Source organism: Strongylocentrotus purpuratus, unplaced genomic scaffold (genome assembly GCF_000002235.5).
Source record: "Strongylocentrotus purpuratus isolate Spur 01 unplaced genomic scaffold, Spur_5.0 spur5_scaffold_20, whole genome shotgun sequence".
Taxonomy (NCBI): Eukaryota; Metazoa; Echinodermata; class Echinoidea; order Camarodonta; family Strongylocentrotidae; genus Strongylocentrotus; species Strongylocentrotus purpuratus.
In genome coordinates, this window is record NW_022145606.1 from 52,183,191 (window position 1) to 52,204,695 (window position 21,505).

The following is a 21,505-nucleotide window of genomic DNA, read 5'->3' on the forward strand; positions in this document are numbered from 1 at the left end:
ACTTTGAGGTGGCCTGTAGATTTCACCAATAACGATATGTTTTTTACCAGGAACTTCAATCTCTATAAATATGCTTTCAAATAAATCAGACATGATGGTTAAGTCATTAAGTATTTTGGATGCATAATCATTTGAAATATACAAGCCAACTCCGCCGCCAGTTTTGTTTTTCCTGTTATTAGTGACAAGAGTGTAGCCATCAATAAAAAATAGTGAGGAGTTAGATTTAATCCAGGTTTCACAAATACCAATGAATGAACAATCATATTTAATTTTGTCCAGGAGTAGTTGAAACTGGTCAAAATTTTTACCGAGACTTCTGACATTGCATTGTAGAAAAGATAATTTATTGACAGCCTTTGAAAAATGATCAATGAACTGAGATTCTGTAAAATAGCGTGAATGTTTGCTGCCTGACAATGACTCACATGAGTCCATGTTCAGTTGCAACTCAGCAGTGCATAAATTTAAATATTCAGCCGTGTCAGCTTCATGACGAACGTTATCTGTAGTTATGTAAGAGGAGGATGCCTGTGAATTATCAGGTGGTAAAAGTTGTTGATCATTACCAACATTAGATAATAGAGGTTCAGTCATTGATAAAACATGAAGTAACAGGTGAGTAACGGAGAATCCAGTAGATGAACTGGAATGACATATATATAAATATGAATAGGAAAGAAGAACGTTCAGGTGGTGTAAATACACAAAAGGCGTGGTTTATAATATGACATTTGTTGTATAGTAGAATTAGAGATGGTTCGCAATAGAATGTAATAACCGATTTAGTACAGGTAGCATCAATCAGGAAGTTAACTGAATCAATTGTACATACGTATACATTCATTGGAAATAAGATCGAGACAAAACACAGATAAGAAATTTAAAAAAAAGGAAATTCATTACTTAGCACTTGTACTAGAACACGTAGGGAGTAGGGAGTGGTAGGGAGCTGACTTAGATTTAAAGTAAAATACTTAGCCAAAAGTGTGAATTAATTACCAAAATTGGCTAAGTATTTTATTTAAGCCAAATACTAAGTAAAAAGCTTAATTTTTTAACTTAAGTATTGAATTGAATACGGGTCCAGGACCTTCTGCATGTTAGTACCATACGGTACTCGCAGGCCATGTCCGATATCGATGTTATGTCATGAATCCCCCCACAAATTCCCATTGTTTTTGTTTTATTTATTTATTTATTTATGCATGTTCACAATTTCACAATTCATTGAAGTTAACATCACATGAAAATTAATATAAGATGACAAATCATTTTCAATTTTACAATACATTTGAATTAGCTTCACGTGAAAAAGAATATAACATTGTTTTATCAAAGACAAGTTGCAACTTATATACAGTTTAAAGAATGAACACACAAAGGTGATGAAACATAAGCAAATAGAGCTTGAATCGTTACAACACCTTTCAACTATATAATATATGACAAATAAAATTCCTAAAGTTTTGTAGTGAACTATTTACACTATTTACAAAGTTTTAAAAAAAGAAACAAAAAAAAAGGGGAAAAAATCGTTAGGCCTAGTAACAAAATTATGTTAGATTTAATTAGAACTGATAAATAGATTATAATGTAAGTAATATCTTACATCTGTGAAATGATAATACATTTGAGTGCTCTTTTAAAAGAGTTTGTTGATTTTATATTTCGAATATCATTAGGTAAAGAATTCCATACATCTGGACCTCTGTGTCTGATTGATTTCTGGGCTAATGTAGTGTGAGGATTGACCACATGTAAATTCGATGACTGCCTTGTTGAATACGAATGAACCATGTTATTAGGTTGGAACATTGAAGATAATGACGTAGGTAATAATTTGATATTAAAACGGAACATAAATATGGCAATTTGGAGGAAGTTAATATCATCAATCTTTAAGCATTTCAGTTTAGCAAATAGTGGGGTAGCATGGTCACGATAACCAGCTCGGGTACATATGCGTACAGCTTTCTTTTGTAACAGAAGAATATTATTAGTCACACACTTGGATGTTGCCCACAAAATATTACAATAAGAAATGTGTGGTAAAATTAGACTATTATATAGCATAAGTTTTCATTTCATTTATTTTCCACATTAAAAACCAGATAAATATACAAGGTAAAAGATTACATTATACACATTTGACACATAGAGCAAAAGAAAACAGATACATAAGCATAAAAGAACAATGAAAATCTACATCAGTTAACAAAAACATCAACATTAAAACATAAAAAGGTGAGTAATGTAGATGGGGCTAGAAAAAGCGAAGCTTGTCGAGTCTAGCCCCGGTAGCAATGAAGGGGAAGTCCACCCTGAGAATGTGTGTGGCCAAGTAAAGGCGGAGTAAACCCATCCTCAGGGTGGACTCTCCCTTCAAATGTCTGGTTTTATAATTAGATTAAATTGACCCGATGATAACATAATTGCGATTTGAAACATAATAATAATTGTTTTTAAATTGATTTGACTATTTAGAATTGCAGAGATATTGTTTATATTTATACTTAAATTGTCGTAATGATGCAGATTGTTTGAGACTGTTATCTAAAGTAGACCATGTAAGGTTACCCTGATACTTAACACTTCTTTGGCCAGTAGCAGTTCTGTAATAAATGCTATGCAAATTCTTGGAGTTTCGAGTGTTATAACAATGTACATCACTGTTGCATCTAAACCAGTTTTGAAGTGAGTTTGGTAATAGTCCCTTTTCAGACTTGTACATAAATTCTCCCAGTTGTAACCTACCTAATTCATATACAGTCAAAACCCTTAATTGTTTAAAGATATTGTTGGTATGGGCCAAATAATGAGACTTGGCAATTATGCGTATTACACGTTTTTGCAACAAATGTAAACGATTTAACAATGTATTTGATGCATTTATCCATAGCATATTACCATATTGTAAATGAGGGAGAATTAATGAATTGTATAGCAAAAGCAGTACCTTTGACGGTAATACAAATTTCAGTTTTGACATAACTCCAGTAATTCTCGAGATCTTTAATGCAATATCATTAATATGTAAAGACCATGATAACTTGTCATCAATATTAACTCCCAAAAAGCGGGCACTATGTACTCGCTTTAAGGGCTCCACTGAATCTGGTATATCAACAAACTTAAGAGTAAGTAAGTTCTTATCATATTGTTTATTCAATGGTGCAAAATGCATAAAATTTGTTTTCTCAATGTTTATCCTTAACCCATTCACTTTGTACCAAATATTAACCTTTTGTATTTCTTTATTCATATTATGGACAAGAGTATCTAGTTTCTTCTCGCTTAAAGAGACATTGGTGTCGTCTGCAAAAATAATGTATGACAAAGTTGAGGAAACATTCGGCAAATCATTTATATATAGAATAAACAACAGTGGCCCAATTATTGACCCTTGGGGCACTCCGCATGTAACTTCTTTTTTCAAATGAAGTTGCATTATCATAAACAACATATTGTTTTCTTTCCTTCAAATAATCCTTTATCCACTGTAATGGCAAACCTCTCACACCATAGTACTCCAATTTGGATAATAAGGCTTGATGATTAATGGAATCAAAAGCTTTTGAGATATCCAATGACAAACAGAGTGAATGTTTGCTATCATCAAGGGAAGTAAGTATTTGGTCCAAAAAATAAGTCAAGGCCAATATAGTTGAATGACCAGATCTGAAGCCATATTGAAAATTCGACAAAATCTCTCGTTTCTCAATGTAAGACAATAATCGAGAGTAAAATAATTTTTCCAAGATTTTGGAGAAAACGGGCAAGAGTGACACCGGTCTATAATTACAAAACTGCTCGAGGGAGCCTTTCTTATAGATCGGAGTCACCCTCGCCAGCTTCATACTGTGAGGGAATTTACCAGTGGAGAGGGAAAGGTTAAAAATATGTACCAGTGGAGCAAGAATGAAATAGATTGATTCTTTAATGACAGAAACAGTTATATTATCATGACCAGGACTTTTACCTATTTTCAGTGCCTTCACTATATCTATAATTTCATGACCTTCTATTGGTTTCAGAAACATTGACTGTTGATATTGACCATTCATGTAAGATCTACACTTCAGCATGTCAATATTACTTGTATCTGTGAACATTGTCCCAATGCCTATGAAATATTCATTGAATTTGTTTGCAATATCAACAGGATCTGTAAGTTTCTTATTATTTTCATCACGAAAACAGTCTTGGTTCTTTCTTTTAATTCCCCTATTCAACATATTGTTAATAATATTCCAAGTTCGTTTACTACAATTACTTTCTTCAAACTGCTTTGCATAGAAAGATTCTTTTGACCTTCGAATAATTAAAGTTAAAGTATTTCGATACTGTCGGTATACTTTTTTCCTGTATGCAGAAGGGTTCTTCAAATACTTTTTGTATAGCTCTATCTTTTTCTTACATGATTTCAATATTGCTATTGTAATCCATGGTTTAGATTCCCTTTTTCGGCAACGCCTTTCTTTCAAAGGAAAACAAGAATTCTGTATGATATTAAATTCACTGAGAAATACTTCATAAGCTCTGTCACATGACTCTTCATGCATCACATATTCCCAAGAGTGTTCAGTCAGGGCAACCCTAAATTTTTCAAAGTTTGAGCGAGACATGTCTCTTGTATAAGTTTTATTGCATTGATCGCGCTTAAGCCAATCACTACGTTTTGACCGATTGAAAACAAAAATTGGAAGGTGGTCTGAAATGTCTGCCAGTAAAATACCGCTTTTTAACACTAGACTTGTGTCATTGACAAAAATATTGTCAATAAGAGTTGAACTTGACTGAACTATTCTTGTTGCCTTTGTTATGAGAGGGGCATAAGAGTGAGAAAAAACCATTTCCAAAAAAGAGTTGACATGTTGGTCAGAGTGTAGATCCAGTAAGTTTAGATTGAAATCACCTAAAAAGTAGCATGTTTTATTTTCGCGACCAACTTTCTCTAGAATATTGTTAAGATCTGATATAAAGTCAACACAGCTCTGAGAAGGAGGTCTATAAATTACTGCAATTATCAAGTTTTTACTATTACTGTGAGCTACCTCGATGAAGTAAGATTCAATATGTTCATTAAATAGAGATAGATCAGTTCTTTCCTTAATATGAAATGAAGTTTTAGCAAACATTCCAACACCTCCTCCACGGGATGGTCGCCCTTTTCCATAATATTCGTAGCCAGCAAGTGACAATAGACAATCTGGACCTTTCGAAAGCCACGTTTCGCTGAGCAGAATAAAATCAACTTTACACTTTAGCAAATCTAGAAACTCAGACATAGTATCAAAGTTTTTATTGAGACTGCGGCAATTAATATGCATTAAGGATATGTATTGTTCATCCAATAACAAAATTTCGTTATTAAGTTGATCAGGTAAGTAATACTCTGTTTCTTTGTCTATTATATTGTTCATTAGGTCTGTGCCGAAGTTATCAATGGCACTATCATTGCATGATTCTAGTAAATCTTTCAAATCAAAATTAAGAATAGGTAGTTGAGATGACATAATGACAAGTACAAGTACGAACACAACTTATGAAAAAACAAAAACAAATTTTAAAATACAAGAGATGTATAAAAATATCAGGATCCAAAAATTGACCCATCTGGAATTGTCTAAAAGTTTTTAAAAATTTCACAATTTGACACAATCATTTGTTTCTTTCCGTAATAAGTAATATTCTATCAGAAACAAAACATTTTATTCTATACAGTACGCCAATATTTCTGGAGATTGGTGTAACAATGTGTTTTACATGGTCGCTCCAGTCAAGTTTTTCATTGATATAGACACCAAGGAATTTCGTACATGTCTTTCTCTCTAAAGAAATATCATCTAGTTTAATATTAAGAGCAAGGTTGCCATTAGATTTTCTACCTCTAAAATGAATATAATTTGTTTTAAGAACATTGAGAGAGAGCACATTACTTCTAAACCATAAAGTCAACTTTGGTAGTTCCGAATTTAGTTTCTTTTCTAGAGTGTTGATTTCACGATGAGACAAGAAAACACTCGTATCATCTGCAAATAAGGTATAATTTAAAGTTTTAGATACATTACAAATATCATTGATATAAATGAGAAATAATAATGGGCCCAGGATGGATCCCTGCGGAACACCACATTTAAGATACAGAATGTCAGAGTTAACAGAGTTATAATAAGTGTACTGTCTTCTCATAGATAAGTAACTCGCAAGCCATTGTAAAGCTATGCCCCTTATTCCATAATGCTCTAACTTAGAAAGAAGAATTGAATGGTCAAGTGTGTCAAAATGCTTTACTCAGATCCATAAATACACCAATGACATGCTCGTGAGCAGCTAGTGCACTTGAAACGCGATCATAAAATTTCAGTAGCGCAAGATCTGTAGAATGAGACCGCCGAAATCCAAATTGATCAGGATTCAATGATTCACATTTATCTAAAAAACTGTAGAGCCTGTTATAAACAATTCGTTTCAAAACTTTAGAAAAGCTAGGCAGTAATGAGATTGGTCTATAGTTAGAAACGACCATCACGTCATCTTTTTTATGAACAGGAATCACCTTTGCCAGTTTGAAAGAAGAAGGAAACACTCCGGTCATCAAAGAGAGATTGCAAATGTGTACAAGAGGCGTTAGAATTGAACCAATGATCTTTTTCAATAAAAATGTACTGATTTCATCATGCCCAGAAGAGTGACTGTTTTTTAGCGATCTCACTACATTGAGAATTTCAATGTAATCCGTTGGTTTTAGAAAAATAGAAGTATTAGATGGTTCATTGAGGTACTGTGTGAAGTTGGTTCCATCTTTATTTATCATCTTGGCTTGATTTAGGCCAACATTGACAAAATAAGTGTTATATGCATTTGCAATATCTTCTGCATTTGTTATTTCTTTATTACCATGAACAATTTTTCCTGGAACTTCATGTTTTCCTTGCTTGCATAAAGTATCCTTTACAATTTTCCAGGTAGATGAAATATTGCCATTTGCACTTTCAAACCTCTTAGAGTAAAATAAACGACGTGAACATCGTATAATTGATGTTAATTTATTTTTATATTTCTTGTATTTTTCAACATTATCTGGTGATCGTTTTTTCATACTTCTTTTATATAGGACGTTTCTTCTTTTTATCGATCTAAGTATCCCTCTAGTAATCCATGGATGATTTCCTTTTCTCTTGTCGTTTAATTGCACATATGGAAAATGTTTATTAAAAAGATAATAAAACTTATTCCAAAATACTTCAAAAGCACTTTCTACATCGTCACAAATTATAACATCATTCCAATTTTCCGAGAGTAAATCTTCATTCAGACAAGAAACATTTTCATCAGTAATTTTACGTTTCTTTTCAATTCGCCTTTTTTGTGTTACATCAGTTTTGTGGTCAAAAAGTAAGCAAAACACAGGTAGATGATCAGATATTTCACAATAAAACAGACCTGATTGAGAAAAGCCTTTAGATGTTTTTACGAAAATATTATCCAACAATGAAGATGAACGATTACTAATTCTGGTTGGTTTATCAATCATAACACTGAATGCATTGGAATCTAGAATATTTCGAAGACGAAGTGAGTTTGGACTATTATTCAGTAAATCGATATTAAAATCACCCATAACACAAACAGATTTATTGAAAGAGTTGACAGTTGACATGAGCAATTCTAAATCATTTAAAAAGTCTACCATGTCTGTGCTGGGCGGTCTGTATATAACGCAAACAATAAAATTCTTTTCATTAGGAAGATCAACTTCAATACATAAGAGTTCCGCAGTTTCGTTTTGGAAAGAAATATCACGTCTGGGCTTAAAAGATAAAGAATCCGCGATATACATTAGAAGTCCGCCGCCCCTACCACTCGACCTGTCTTTACGTATTTGTTTGTAACCTTCTAAGGTATATAAAGGTGGAGATTGAGGATTTAACCATGTTTCGGTAATGCCTATAATTGAGCAATCGAACTGTAATGATGATAACAGGATATTCATATTTTCATTATTCTTACTTAGACTCCGAACATTACAATGTAAGAAACTAAGAAATTGTGTTTGTTGAGGTTGATCCTTTACAGGATTAAACTCATTAGGTACGTAGTACCTACAGTCAATATTTGGTTGTAATTGGTAATCTTCATTAGTCATTTAAGGATGAGAGTCTTGCAGAATTCGATATTTTGGTTGAATATAGTGACAGCATAAGTTGACACTGATTGGGGAGGCAAACTTGCCAATAGAGCGAAATAAAATAAAAACAGAAAAGATATGAAACATATGAAATAATAATCATCGTTATGGAGTTTAAGAATGTTAATCGTAAATATTGCCTACTTTATTAACTTGTTGATATCGTCTACTTCAACTTCTTGATATCATCCTTGGTATGGATGATGATCGCAGGTTCCTTCTCATCTTTCCTCACGAATATCTTGCCGTTGACGGTCCACACGAACTTGAAGCCCGCCTTCTTCCTTTCGACGTTCACGATTCCGAGCACCTCTCGGGTAACGCTTGTCAGGTTCTCGTTGACGTAGAATTTGTTTGCACTGCCATGAACACCGATGTCCCTGGTTGTGACATTCTTCAGCTTTTTTCGGCCATCGTATACTGCATTCCTTGCTCTGCGACTGTTAAATCGTACAATGATGGATCGTGGTCGACGATCTGCCCCAGCCCTTGGAGCGCCCAACCGATGCGCAATGTCGATGTCAGTCTCCTTCAGTGAAGGGGCAACACATTGGGCGACCTTCAAAGCCAACACAAGAGGACTCTCTTCTCTGCTCTCAGGAAGTGCTAATATTGTTTTGTTTTTTTTTGCTTTCAACTTTCTATAACAAATACTATAGGTCTCTTGATGGTGGATGTTTTGAATACGATGGGAAATCGGGTGTCCAGGTAGGCAGATATATTATACTAATACTATATACGACTACTAACATTTAGGAAAGCAATTTACTATTTGCGCCTGACCGGAAAACGCAAACAAATGTTCCTTTTCAAGTAATACAATCAAAGATAGCTCTTACAGATACAAAGGGGTGATTGGGCCACATTCTGTCTCGTGATTTTGATGGCTACGATTGTAATTAGCATATTTCTCTTCCCGTCAGTTGTCGATGGTTATATTGAACTGTTTGAACATATTATGGCAAAATTAGCGTATTTTTACGTACCCTATCCAAACACTAAGACTGGACGGCTCGAGAAAAAAAAGGTATAATATGACAATTACTATTAATTTCTGTTAACGAGGTATAACCTAGATCTAGGCATTATTATTAAACGTTTACTATAAACTGGATAAAGATTATTTTTTAAATCATAAGTAAGTTATATTTTCCCTCGTTATTATTTTCCCTATATCGCTGCTCACCCTACCAGTCAATTATGTATACTGTGGTTATAATTATTCATGTAATGTCCGCCTTTAAGCTATAATACAAAAGGGGGGTCTCACTATGTACCCGGTTTCGCATTACAGCATTAACGTGATTCAGTAACCATTTAGTCGCTCTGTATTTCATTATCTGTTCTAGTTCCAGGACGAGTGTCGACTCCTCGTAAAGGAATACCAGCTATCTACTGTGATGACTGCCAGAATGTGGTCCTGTCTCAGATCCTTCACCTCACTGAACCATCTCACCATCTCAGACTCCTCTCTCAGTTTCCCTTCATCTCCTCCTGAGCTTCCATCCGTCACAGAGCTATCAGCTGAGAGAGTGACGTCACAAAGCTATGAAGGTCTGCTCTCATCGCTTCCTGGCTTGAGAGTGATCGATATCACCATCGATGATGCAGAGAGAGACATAGCTCAGATCACGGCTGGTCTTCGTCGGACCGGAGGACAGCAGCTCACACGCATCAAGCTTACAGCACCGCCATTACTCCCATCAGAGAAGAAGAGTGTATCGAGAGAGACGATAAGAGGACTGGGTCTGCTGATCAGAGAACAAACCAAGAACCTGCAGCAGCTATCTCTGTTCTGGGTGAGGTGCACAGACGAGGACGACTTGGTTTACCTCCTCGAGTGCTGCAGACATATGAAGACGATGTCAGAGCTGTGGTAGGTTCTTGAATAAAATCTTGTATAAAATAGATTAAAATCCTACTGGACGATCCTGTTTAGTTAGTCTGCCGTGAGAAAGCATAATGAAACGAATGCGTGAAAGGATGCAAAGGTTAAAACGTGGGTATAACCTCCAAGTTTTTGACTGAAAGTTAGGATGGGTCTTGTTTGATTATCGCTCTCAATTGTTATTTTAGAATTTTCAATGTACCGGTACAGTTGCAATGAATAGAATTTGAATACCTGTAGATCTATTGTTGCATGTATTAGTATGAATCGTAGGAAGTTAAAATAACTTAGGCCATTTTGAATTTAAACAAAACTATGCAGATAAAATAAATTATCATTATTATAAATTTTCATTATTAGTTATTAGACTTCTATCATTGTTATAACTTTTAGGTCTAGATCTAGTTTATAATTGTTATTATTATTAATATTATTGTTGTTGCCACTACTATCATTATTATTATCATTTATTATTATTGCGTTTACTATCAGTATCAATATTTCGGGTTGCATTACCATTAGCTTTTTTTAAAGCAAAATGGCGAATCGCCGAATACAGCGAATTTAAAAGTTTCGTGCTCTGCAAGGAACCGTTAAAGACAAACTGTCCTTTTTAAAAATAATTCTAGATCGTTTTTCGGATGCATCGTCTAAGTAACATCAAGTTTCATGAGATGGAAGGTATGCCCCCCCCCCCTTTCCCCAGCCTACGTCAGCTCTTACTCTTCGACTCAGAATTTGTGAATTTTCGTAGCTTAAACAATGCCAAGCTGGGGAAATTTAACTTATTTTCCAGGTGTTTTAAGGCCGAATCACTTTTGGCTTAAAACTGATGCTCGTTAGCTGAACTTTTCCTCGAGTCAAATTTAAGCTGGAATTGATTTTGATAAATTTTTGGTAAAATGTAAGTGGCTCTGTAATCAAGGCTAGAATCTAGTCGATGTTTGGTCAATCGATCAACCACAAAATTGCGTCGCTAAACTACTGCAGGAGAGGTCCTTGAAAAGTAAGTAAATTCCGTTTGCTTCAAGAAAAATCATTCTGTTGACAACTAAATTGTTATTTTGTTAGAAGAAAAGCATTCCTCTCATTTTTAACCGAACGATATTTGAAATAAATATCAACTAAAAGCATTCCCCAAGTGAGATAAACTTAGTCTAGATCTAGATAGTTAAGATGGACGAATTGCACCGGTTCATGTACCGGTAGTACCGTATTTCCGCCCCATTCATATAAATGCATGCATGTCCAACTGTACTTGTCTGAAGACGTTAAATATTTGGTTAGGACAGGTCCAAATTCATTAGGAAATATAGTTTATTCTTGAAATTGATAACAAAATCAGTCTAAGCCTACCACGGGTTTAGGAATCATCGCGTTGTTTGGTTGATGATAAGTCTAGGTCTAGACTAGACTAGACAGTAGACTAGATCTAGAGTCTATATCTAGATCTAGACATCTAGATCTAGTGCTTATTATTGTAGATTTAGACTTAGATCTAGGCCTAGATTCCAAATTATCTACTTTGTCTTTTGCCGGTATATAGTCTAGGCAGTGCGGTATACATTGTTTTATGTTGATAATAGCAATCAACAATATCATTTTTTAACATGTCATGAAAGAAAATTGGACTCCACAGTGTCAGACCCAAGACCAAGTTAGATCTTGATTAAGATCTTAATGTAGATTTAGTCTACATGATACTAGATCTAGGGTAGATGTCTACCTAGTCTCTACATTGCACCCTTTGTGCAGGACTAACTTAAATCAGTTAGAAGTTGGAGTTCGTCCATTAGTCCTTGATGTAGATCTAGACTAGATCTACTTGTATTTTTGGGAGATCTAAATTGACAGGAGTTAGACCTAGATCTAATCTAGGCCTACATATAACATGTTAGCCTTTAGACTAGATGTAAATGTAGAATGTTATGTAGTAGGCTCATGAGTCGTGTATCAAACTCAATATTTTGTTTTCATTCATTTCATTTTCTTCAGAGTCGGAGATGGAGAGGACCTGGACTCTTGAGTCATATCCAAGAAAAAGACTTCTAGTCTAAGACTTCTCTCCCATCGACTTCTCTCCCATCGTGTCTTCAACGTCCTGGACTAACTTCTCATCCTACCTTGGCCCCGATGAAAGGGTTTGGATCTGCATAGTGTAATCTGATTCAAGGTGTACTGCAAGATCCTACCGTGCTAAGTGGCCCTTTGATGTGATCTTCTTAGCAAAGTTTGAACACCGACATTACAATAAGGGTGAGGTTTTTTGTCTTCTTCTTCTAGACCTACATGTACATGTACATACAAATAAATTACTAACTTGTTGTTGAGTTTTATATAGTGTTGATATTCATTTATGATAAAGGGTTAAGATGCCGGATATTAGATGCTACAATAACAAACTGAACATTCTGTGTTCTTAATTTAAGAGGAAGCCAACCATCACAGGTCAAAAACATATATAAATTACTAAATCAGCCAGATTTTGATCAATATTGTTCATAGAATAGGGCAGCAATTAAAGTATAAAGATGTGATTGAAGAAACTCTAACGAGCATATGTACGATGTTAGCTGCTTTCTGTTTGTTATATACCATTTAAGGTAAATATTTCCCTTCTATTCCCCAGAGGGTAATTTTAATCAATTCTCTGTAGACTCTACAATAGAATTTGGTTCAAGATCAGAGTATCCAAGATTAAGATAAGACTGTTGTAGAGTCAGATTACAAATGAAAGCTCAAGTTCAAGGTCAACACATTCAAGATTAAGATTTTAAAGAAATGTTTTGGATCAAAATCAAAATCAAGAAGAGTCCAAAATGTTTCTTATAACAAAAAAAGGTTCCAAGTTCCATAGTCCAATTGATACAATTATCACATTTTCTAAAACTTTCAATGTGGTTAGTGACATAGTGGTTTGACCCAAACACATTTAAATTACAATTATAATCACTGATGAAAATGTATTTTTGTTCAGTTGAACACATTAGATTAGGTAAAGTGACAACTATTATTCTGAGAAGTATTTTCGCTCTTTTTATGGTATATGTATTTCTCTGTTTTAAATCTTAGGTTGCAACGTAAAGATCTGTGGCATCTACATGAAACGCAAACTCATGGCATCTGGACTTTCATACCTATGGTCTTGTCCATCTCTTCAAGTTGAAAAGGTAAGCGGTATCAGTTAACATAATTGATCTTATTAGTATGTTTTGTTTTTCTTCAAAAGCCTACAAATAAATAATCTGTTCTAACTAAAACTGCTTTTGTATCAATATTTAAAATTTAAAAAATTATTATCTTTCTACTTGATGTATTTTCCAATAAAAGACATTAACATGACTAGAAATACAAAAGTTGTAGATAGATTGAAAAATTACACTAGTATTTATTAATATTTGTATTACATAACTTTCAATTTCAAATTCTAGACTGCAGAGCCTGAATCCCCTGCAACATTATGCTTCATATGAAACATCAGCCAGCCTACAGGTACAAGCTCCCTTTCCCAGCTCTAAGCAAGAGGGACCACAATGCTAAACAGATCGTGGACTTGTCGCTTTCTCATTTAACTACGACTTCCAGTGAAACAGATTATCAAACTAACTCGTCTGAAGATATTGAAAGTGCTCCAGTCCGTGTACTAACATTTGACATTAAGTATGATAATATTGGTAAGATTTCATCAAGTAATATTTTAAAGGAACACTCAAAACTTTCTTGCTTTCTCAATCGTCATATAAACATATAATTATCTTGTTTACACTTTAGCAACCCTTCACAAGGTCTATTTAGTAACAGCACCAGACAGAGGAGAGCGTATTATCTTGTTTACACTTTAGCAACCCTTCACAAGGTCCATTTAGTAACAGCACCAGACAGAAGAGAGGAGATATAGACTGGTGCACTTTTAATATCTTCAGATGAGTTCATTTGAAAATCTGATTCACTGGAAGTCGAAGTTAAATGAGAAAGCGACCAGTCCTCTTGCTAAACATTTTAATAATACTTCCAAGAATTCTATTCTTTTAAATAGAATTGTAGAATCTTGCTTAAGAAAAAAAAAATATTACAGTTGAAAGATAAAACTAAAGTTCTTATCCAAATTAAAGTTTAATATATTGCTATTTTGTAAAGTGTTGTTACTGATCTATAAATCTATGATTCTGTAATGGAGGTTATTGTTTCTAAATTTACATTCCATAGATAATTATCTGTTCATGGTGATGAATCTTAAAATATCAATTTAGAAATTTCAAAGAAGCAAATTCATCTGAGCAGCAGTGGACAAATTTGAGGACCTATTTTGAACTTTTCGTAGAGGTTCTGTTGTCATGACACTGTGTCGATAATTACCTGTTTATGCCTCAACTGTATATTCTTATTCTTTGCATAACAACAAATTCAAAAGAAACAACCGAACATTGTGATTGCAGTGAAAACAGACTTGTCCGGCAGGAAATAATATATCAACTCTGATTTATGTTGTTCTTAGAAATCGTTCAAAGCTGATAGGAAAAAATGATAATTAACTTCATATAGACGAACTGTTGTATCAAGAAAAACATTTTAACCAACTGAATGTCCTTTAACATGACAATGTGTATAACCTTTTATATAGATTAACAATCATATGGGTAAGACCAATCCTAAACACAAATGTTACTCTGTTAATCTCCACCAATTTACATCGACTAGACAGTGGTAGATATTAACTACAATAGTTTTAACAATTTGCTATCACTTTAATAGCAGTACTTTTATTTGTGTCATTGAAAATATTCTTATTGTATCCCTTGAATTAATTTGCTTTTGCTCGTCATATAACAAATGTGGATTTTCGTGCAATAAAGCAAACAAATAAGGATTAGACTTTAAAGCTTGAAAATCTGTGTAAATTCTTTTTTGTATTTGAGCAATGTACTGTTTGTCATTTAAAAAGAAAAACGGGTTGGGGCACAGAATGAATGGATGAGATTGGACGTTAACGCATGGTAGTAATTATGAAATGATGTGATTCAATGATGGTGTGATTGTTTGATAGGGAGTATTCAAATAACCTAGCAATGCTTTTGTTAGAATCCAGTTTTTATGGTAATTAATGGCCACAAATAGGCTATTAATTTTGTACAGAATTCTCCTTTTTCCGATACATTCCCAAATTGAAGTTGGCTGTCATCTACGCCATTCAAGTAAATCAATGCTGAACATATCGGATTGCTAGAATATTTTTTTCTTCTTGTTTTTGTCTCGCCTGCGTAGCAAAAAAGCGAGACATAGTCGCCGCTTTTCCGGTGACGGCGACGGCGGCGACGGCGGCGTCAACATAAAAAACTTAACCTATAAGGTTAAGTTTTTGAATTTTTGATATAATTTTGAATGTATAAGTCCTTAGTCAATGAAACTTAGACTATAGGGTTATTAAGTATCCCCAATCATGTGAGTTGAATTTCAGGTCACAAAGTCAAGGTCAAAGGTCATTTCAGGTCAACAGACTTAGACTATGTTGTGGCATCATTATCGAAAACTTAACCTAAGGTTAAGTTTTTGAATTTTTGATATAATTTTGAAAGTATAAGTTCTTAGTCAATAAAACTTGGACTATAGGGTAATCAAGTATCCCCAATTATGTGAGTAGAATTAAGGTCACTAAGTTAAGGTCAAAGGTCATTTTAGGTCAACAAACTTAGACTTTTTTGTGGCATCAACATCAAGATTTAGAATTGTTAACATATTTTCAAAAGTGTTTGTTCAAATTCCATGAAACTTGTACCCAAGAGTTATCAAGTATCACAAGTCATGTGACACAAATTCCAGGTCACAAGGTCAAAGGTCATTTTGGGTCAGTAGACTTGGATTATGTTTTCACAACTTAATACGAGAATAAATGAATCAATTTTTCTTATTTGTTCATGATTCTTACATATTCACTTCAAAATGCTGATTATATTCAGAGGATTTCATTTTTGGGGCCTGCTAATGGGCCACCCTGCCTATAAATAATGTTCCAACCTCAATTTTTCATCTTATCGAATTGCGTAATGCAGGCGTTTCCCTTGTTCTTTTTTTTTAATGGGTTACTCTCTCAGTATTGAACATGTTTACCTGAGAGGCCCTGTACAGATTATAAGTTGAAAATACAGAGGAAATTGAAAAAAGTTTAATTACATATTACCTATCATGTTATTGATTATTTTTTTCCTTCGTTTTTAAACATGATATAAACACACGCACAAAAAAAAAGATAACTTGACCAGGTTATAAAGCAAAATAACATACTTCCTTTCGAATCGATAAAAACAAAATTAAAGCAGGAAAGCTTAAAAGAGCCGTCTCTGGGAGGAAAAAAATGATAACATGTATTTTAAAATTGATTTTAAAGCTTAAATCTGTTGTTTTTCATTATGAAACAGGCCCTAAAATCGAAGTAAATTTAAGGCACTTAAAATTAATCTGATTAATTTTTATATCAATTTTAAGGCCTCATGAAACACCCCCCTGATCTTTCAACTTCCCTCTCCACCTCCCGGAGTTTGTATTTTTTTGTCGCTAAACAAATTAAATGAGGCCTACAAAATTAAATCGTTCATGAGAAGAAAAAAATCAGATTTTTTAATCCCAACATGAAAATACTAAGAGTATCATATTTTATCGCATTCTCTTTCTGTTTATCTTTCTTAATTTATCGGTTGTTTGTATGTCTCTCTACTTTATGTATTCCTCTTTCTTTCTCCTTATATCCCCCCCCCCCCCCCTCTTTAGCGCTCTCTCTCTCTCTCTGTGCTTCTTTCTCTTTACTCTAACTTCCAACGCATCTTACCTCCATCACTCTGTTTTCTAAACATAGGTTATGGGGCTGTAAATCTGAAGAGGGCGGCAGACTGGAATCTCATCTCGAAGGTCTTCAAGCATCATCAAGAGGCAACCTCAATGTGTCTCTTCGACATGTAAGTATCGCTCCACGTTGTGTGCACTGTACACGTTCACTATTTCTTTTTATGCCTCCGCCACCGAAGGTGGTGCCGGAGGCATCATGTTTTCGGGTTGTCCGTCCGTACGTCCGTACGTCCGTCCCGTTTGACCGTTATCACAATATCTCAAGAACCATTTAAGATTTAAACTTAAGACTCGGGAATAGTATTTATCACCATAGGAAGACGATCTGATTAGATTTTGCAGTACGTAGGTCAAAGGTCACAGGTCACAGAGGTCAACTTATGAAATTCCTTGTATTGAGTTTGTTAGCGCGATATCTCAAGAACCATTTGAGATTTAAACTTCAAACTTAAGGATAGTATGTATCACCATAGGAAGACGATCTGATTAGATTTTGGAGCACGTAGGTCAAAGGTCAAGGGTCACAGAGGTCAACTTATGAAATTCCATACATTGAGATTGTTATCATGATATCTCAAGAACCACTGGAGATTTAAACTTCAAACTTAGTGATAGTGTGTATCACTATAGGAAAACAATCTGATTACATTTTGGAGCACGTAGGTCAAAGGTCAAGGGTCATAGAGGTCAACTTATGAAATTCCATACATTGAGATTGTTATCATGATATCTCAAGAACCACTGGAGATGTAAAAACTTCAAACTTAAGGATAGTATGTATCACCATAGGAAGACGATCTGAATAGATTTTGGAGCACGTAGGTCAAAGGTCAAGGGTCACAGAGGTCAACTTATGAAATTCCATACATTGAGATTGTTATCATAATATCTCAAGAACCACTGGAGATTTAAACTTCAAACTTAATGATAGTGTGTATCACCATAGGAAGACAATCTGATTAGATTTTGGAGCACGTAGGTCAAAGGTCAAGGGTCACAGAGGTCAACTTATGAAATTCCATACATTGAGATCGTTATCGCGATATCTCAAGAACCACTGGAGAATTTTCACTTCAAACTTAATGATAGTATGTATCACCATATCATAATATCTAAAGAACCACTGGAGATTTAAACTTCAAACTTAATGATAGTGTGTATCACCATAGGAAGACAATCTGATTAGATTTTGGAGCACGTAGGTCAAAGGTCAAGGGTCACAGAGGTCAACTTATGAAATTCCATACATTGAGATTGTTATCATGATATCTCAAGAACCACTGGAGATTTAAACTCCAAACTTGTTTAAATTGCTCTATGGCGGAGGCATCATTTTCGACTGCGCGCAGTCAAAATTCCATCTCGTTTTCATCTGTATAAAAACCGCTATAACACTCATATTGTTCTGTATATCATTTTTAATATTCAATTTGGAAATTTATTTCTATTTTAGGCCCACTTTCTTTGTTAACGTTTTTCAAGTGTTTTTTTTTTCTGCAAAATCATCCCATTTTGTTTGGTAAGTTTTTCAAACTCTTTCTTTATATTTTGAGTTCTCGTATCAGACTCTTTTGTCTCTGTTCCGGGTTTTGTCGATTTTTATCCCATTTCCTAGAAACCAGTTCTAAGACAATTACCCCCTGGGCAATCACCCCCCTTGGGTCGTCATTTTATGGGGGTATTTTCCTGGGGGGGGGGGTATTTTCCTTGGGGGGGGGGTAATTTTTCCGGGGGTGACTGCCCAGGGGGTAATTGTCCTGATACAAAATGCTCAACAGAATATCGAAACGTTGCTTAATAGCATTATTTAACTGTTGATATATGTTTCTTCTCACCCATGTGTTTCTATCACTTTTCACATGTAGTTCATTTTGGTTTCCTCTGTGTAGATTGCACTTCTCGATTTTTTTCTCGATATTTCTTGTTTCGATGCTATGATTTTCAGTATGATTTATTATCTTTATTCCTTGCATGCAATTGAGAAGTTTCTTTCTGTAATCAGTTCATTGTTCGGCTCTTTGTTGTATTTTATTGCGTATCCGGACACCTACCCCTAGGACAATTACCCCCTAGATAACCACCCCCAGTCAACTACACTCTATACAACTACTCCCAGGACAACTGACCCCTAGACAACTATCCCCTAGGACAACTACCTCCTAGAACAACTCCCCTAAGATAGTTGTCCGGGGGGTATTTGTCCTAGAGGATGGTTGTCGTAGGGAGTAGTTGTCTGGGGTTAGTTGTCCGGGAGTAGTTGTCCTAGGGGGTTGTTGTCCGGGGGTAGTTGTCCCGGAGGAAGTCGTCCTAGAGGGCGGTTGCCCTAGGGGGTAGTTGTCCTAGGGGTAGTTGTTTTAGGGGGTAGTTGACTGGGGGTGGTTATTCGGGGGGCGAATGTCCAGGGGATAGGTGTCATAGAACCATTTTATTGTGCTACTATCGTTATAACATATTCTCATTCACAAAGACTTATCGTGCTGCATTTTGGTTCAATTTTTGTTTTCTTCTATTTAATTAATTGTTATTCTCATTATCCTCCCACTCTTAATTTATTTTCTTAGTTCTACCGCTGATTCTTTCTGTTTTGTATGTGGTATGTTTCTGCTTAAAAAGTACTTCGTGCCCGTCCCCCCCCCCCCCCCCTTCAGGCGCGGATCCAGGATTTCTTAGGGGGGGGGCCCATTTTTTTTTTTGTCCGAAAAAAAATCGTAACGACTCAGCCAGCCGCTAAATAAGCGGAGGGGGGAGGGGAGGGGAAGAGGACACTTTGGGGGGGGGGGTCTCAAAATTTGACATTTTGTTCCGTAGGGGGGGGTGAGGTCACCTTTTTTAGGTCAGCCATTGGCATATTTTAAAAAAAATTAAATTAAAAAAAACACACATAAAAAACCGAAGGGGGGAGGGTCAACCCCCTAACCCCCCCCCCCCCCTTCCGTACGTGCCTACTCGTCTGAAAATAGCTTTTCCCCTCCCGCGCGAAGCGCGGAAGTTTTTACGTTTCATTAAATCATTAGAAAAAGAAGACGATTCGTTGTACAGTTTTTACTCTTAATCCTCGTCTTAATTCATCCCCCTCTCCCGCGCAAAGCTCGGAAGCTTTTACGTTTCATTAAATCATTAGAGAAAGAAGATGATTCGTTATACCGTTCTCGACTCTTAATCCTCATCTGAATAAAGCTTTTACGTTTCATTAAATCATTAGCGAAAGAAGACGATTCGTTGTACCGTTATGACTTTTAATCCTTGTCTAAATTCAGTTTCCCCCCCGCTTCGACGTTTCATTAAATTTTTAGAGAATGAAGACGATTCGTTGTTCCGCTCTCGAAAATAATTTAGTTTCCCCCACCCGCGTGAAGCGCGGAAGCTTTTACTTTTCATTAAATCATTAGAGAAAGAGGAAGATTCGTCGTACCGTTATGACTTTTAATCCTTGTCTAAATTCAGTTTCCCCCCCCCCTCCCACGCGAAGCGCGGAAGCTTCGACGTTTCATTAATTCATTACAGAAAGAAGACGATTCGTTGTACCGTTCTCGACTCTTAATCCTTGTCTGAATTTCAAATATGTTCTTTGTCTATTCCCTTTTCTTCGTACGTCCTCTTCCTTTACACTCCTCTCTTTTTTGGCCGGCGTTTATTGGGGGACCACCCCACCGCCCCCCCTGGCTACGCGCCTGCTGTCAGATGAACATATGTTGATACCTTGTCCGCCCCGGAAGCTCAGGGGTTTAAGGTTTTAATTTACGGTCAGATTAGCATTCAGGGGTCCGCATTAGCGCCCTAGACGGGGTCCAGGGGGCAGAGCCCCGGAAGTTCAGGAGTTTAGGCATTTAATTACGGTCAGATGAGCATTATTTTGATACCTAATTGTTACAATGGCAGGTCACTAATTGGCTTGGGGTTCAGGGGGCGGAGCCCCGAAATCTCAAGGGTTTTAGGCACTCAATTACGGTCAGATGAGTATCGAGGGGCCCGCCTAAGGGCTCTTGGTTGGGTCCAGGGGGCAGAGCCCCCAGAAGCTCAGTGGTTTTAGGCGTTTAATTACGGTCAGATGAGCATATTTTGATACCCTATTATAATGTGACACTGGCAGTTAACTATTTTTTCTTTCTCGCTCTCTTTCTTTCTATTTCTCTTTAATATACTTTTTCAAAGAAAGTGTGGGGGAGGGGCTCGAGGATCCCGATCCCCGCCGTTCCGCGGGCCCTGATATGTAGGCATCTCAAGAAGCATTTTCTTGCCTGGCTGTAAATTTAGGAATTTGTCATTTTCCAACAAACGCATGAAGTGAGGAAAATTATCTCATTTCAGAATTATTTGTTAACCACCGTTATGGAATTATAAATAATCCACGTTTGAATTCTATTTCTCCAACCCCCCCCCCCCCCCCCCCCCTCCGATCTACACCTTGTTGGCGGGAAAATTGCAACTGATATCCCTTACCTTTCTTCATTCTCTTTTTTTTCCTTTCCCTTTCTCTCCTCTTTCACTTTCCCTTCCCTTACTTATCTCTCTTTTAGGTTTTCTTGGGGTGGGGGTGGGGGGGAGGGGCACGGTCATTTTGGTCCCCAACCTGCTCCACACATTGT

General features: G+C 35.8%; 1 protein-coding gene across 1 annotated transcript in view; it reads left to right on the top strand.

Annotated features, from left to right (window-relative positions):
• Positions 1-10,255, top strand: part of LOC105438970 — a 30,863-nt gene extending 20,608 nt beyond the window's left edge. Inside the window, exons 9-10 of the mRNA XM_030994064.1 lie at positions 8,854-8,902; positions 9,550-10,255. Coding sequence (XP_030849924.1) covers positions 8,854-8,902; positions 9,550-10,074 — 574 coding nt within the window. The 3' untranslated portion in view covers positions 10,075-10,255. The remainder of the gene's footprint in view (positions 1-8,853; positions 8,903-9,549) is intronic.
• Positions 10,256-21,505: the final 11,250 nt, after the last annotated feature.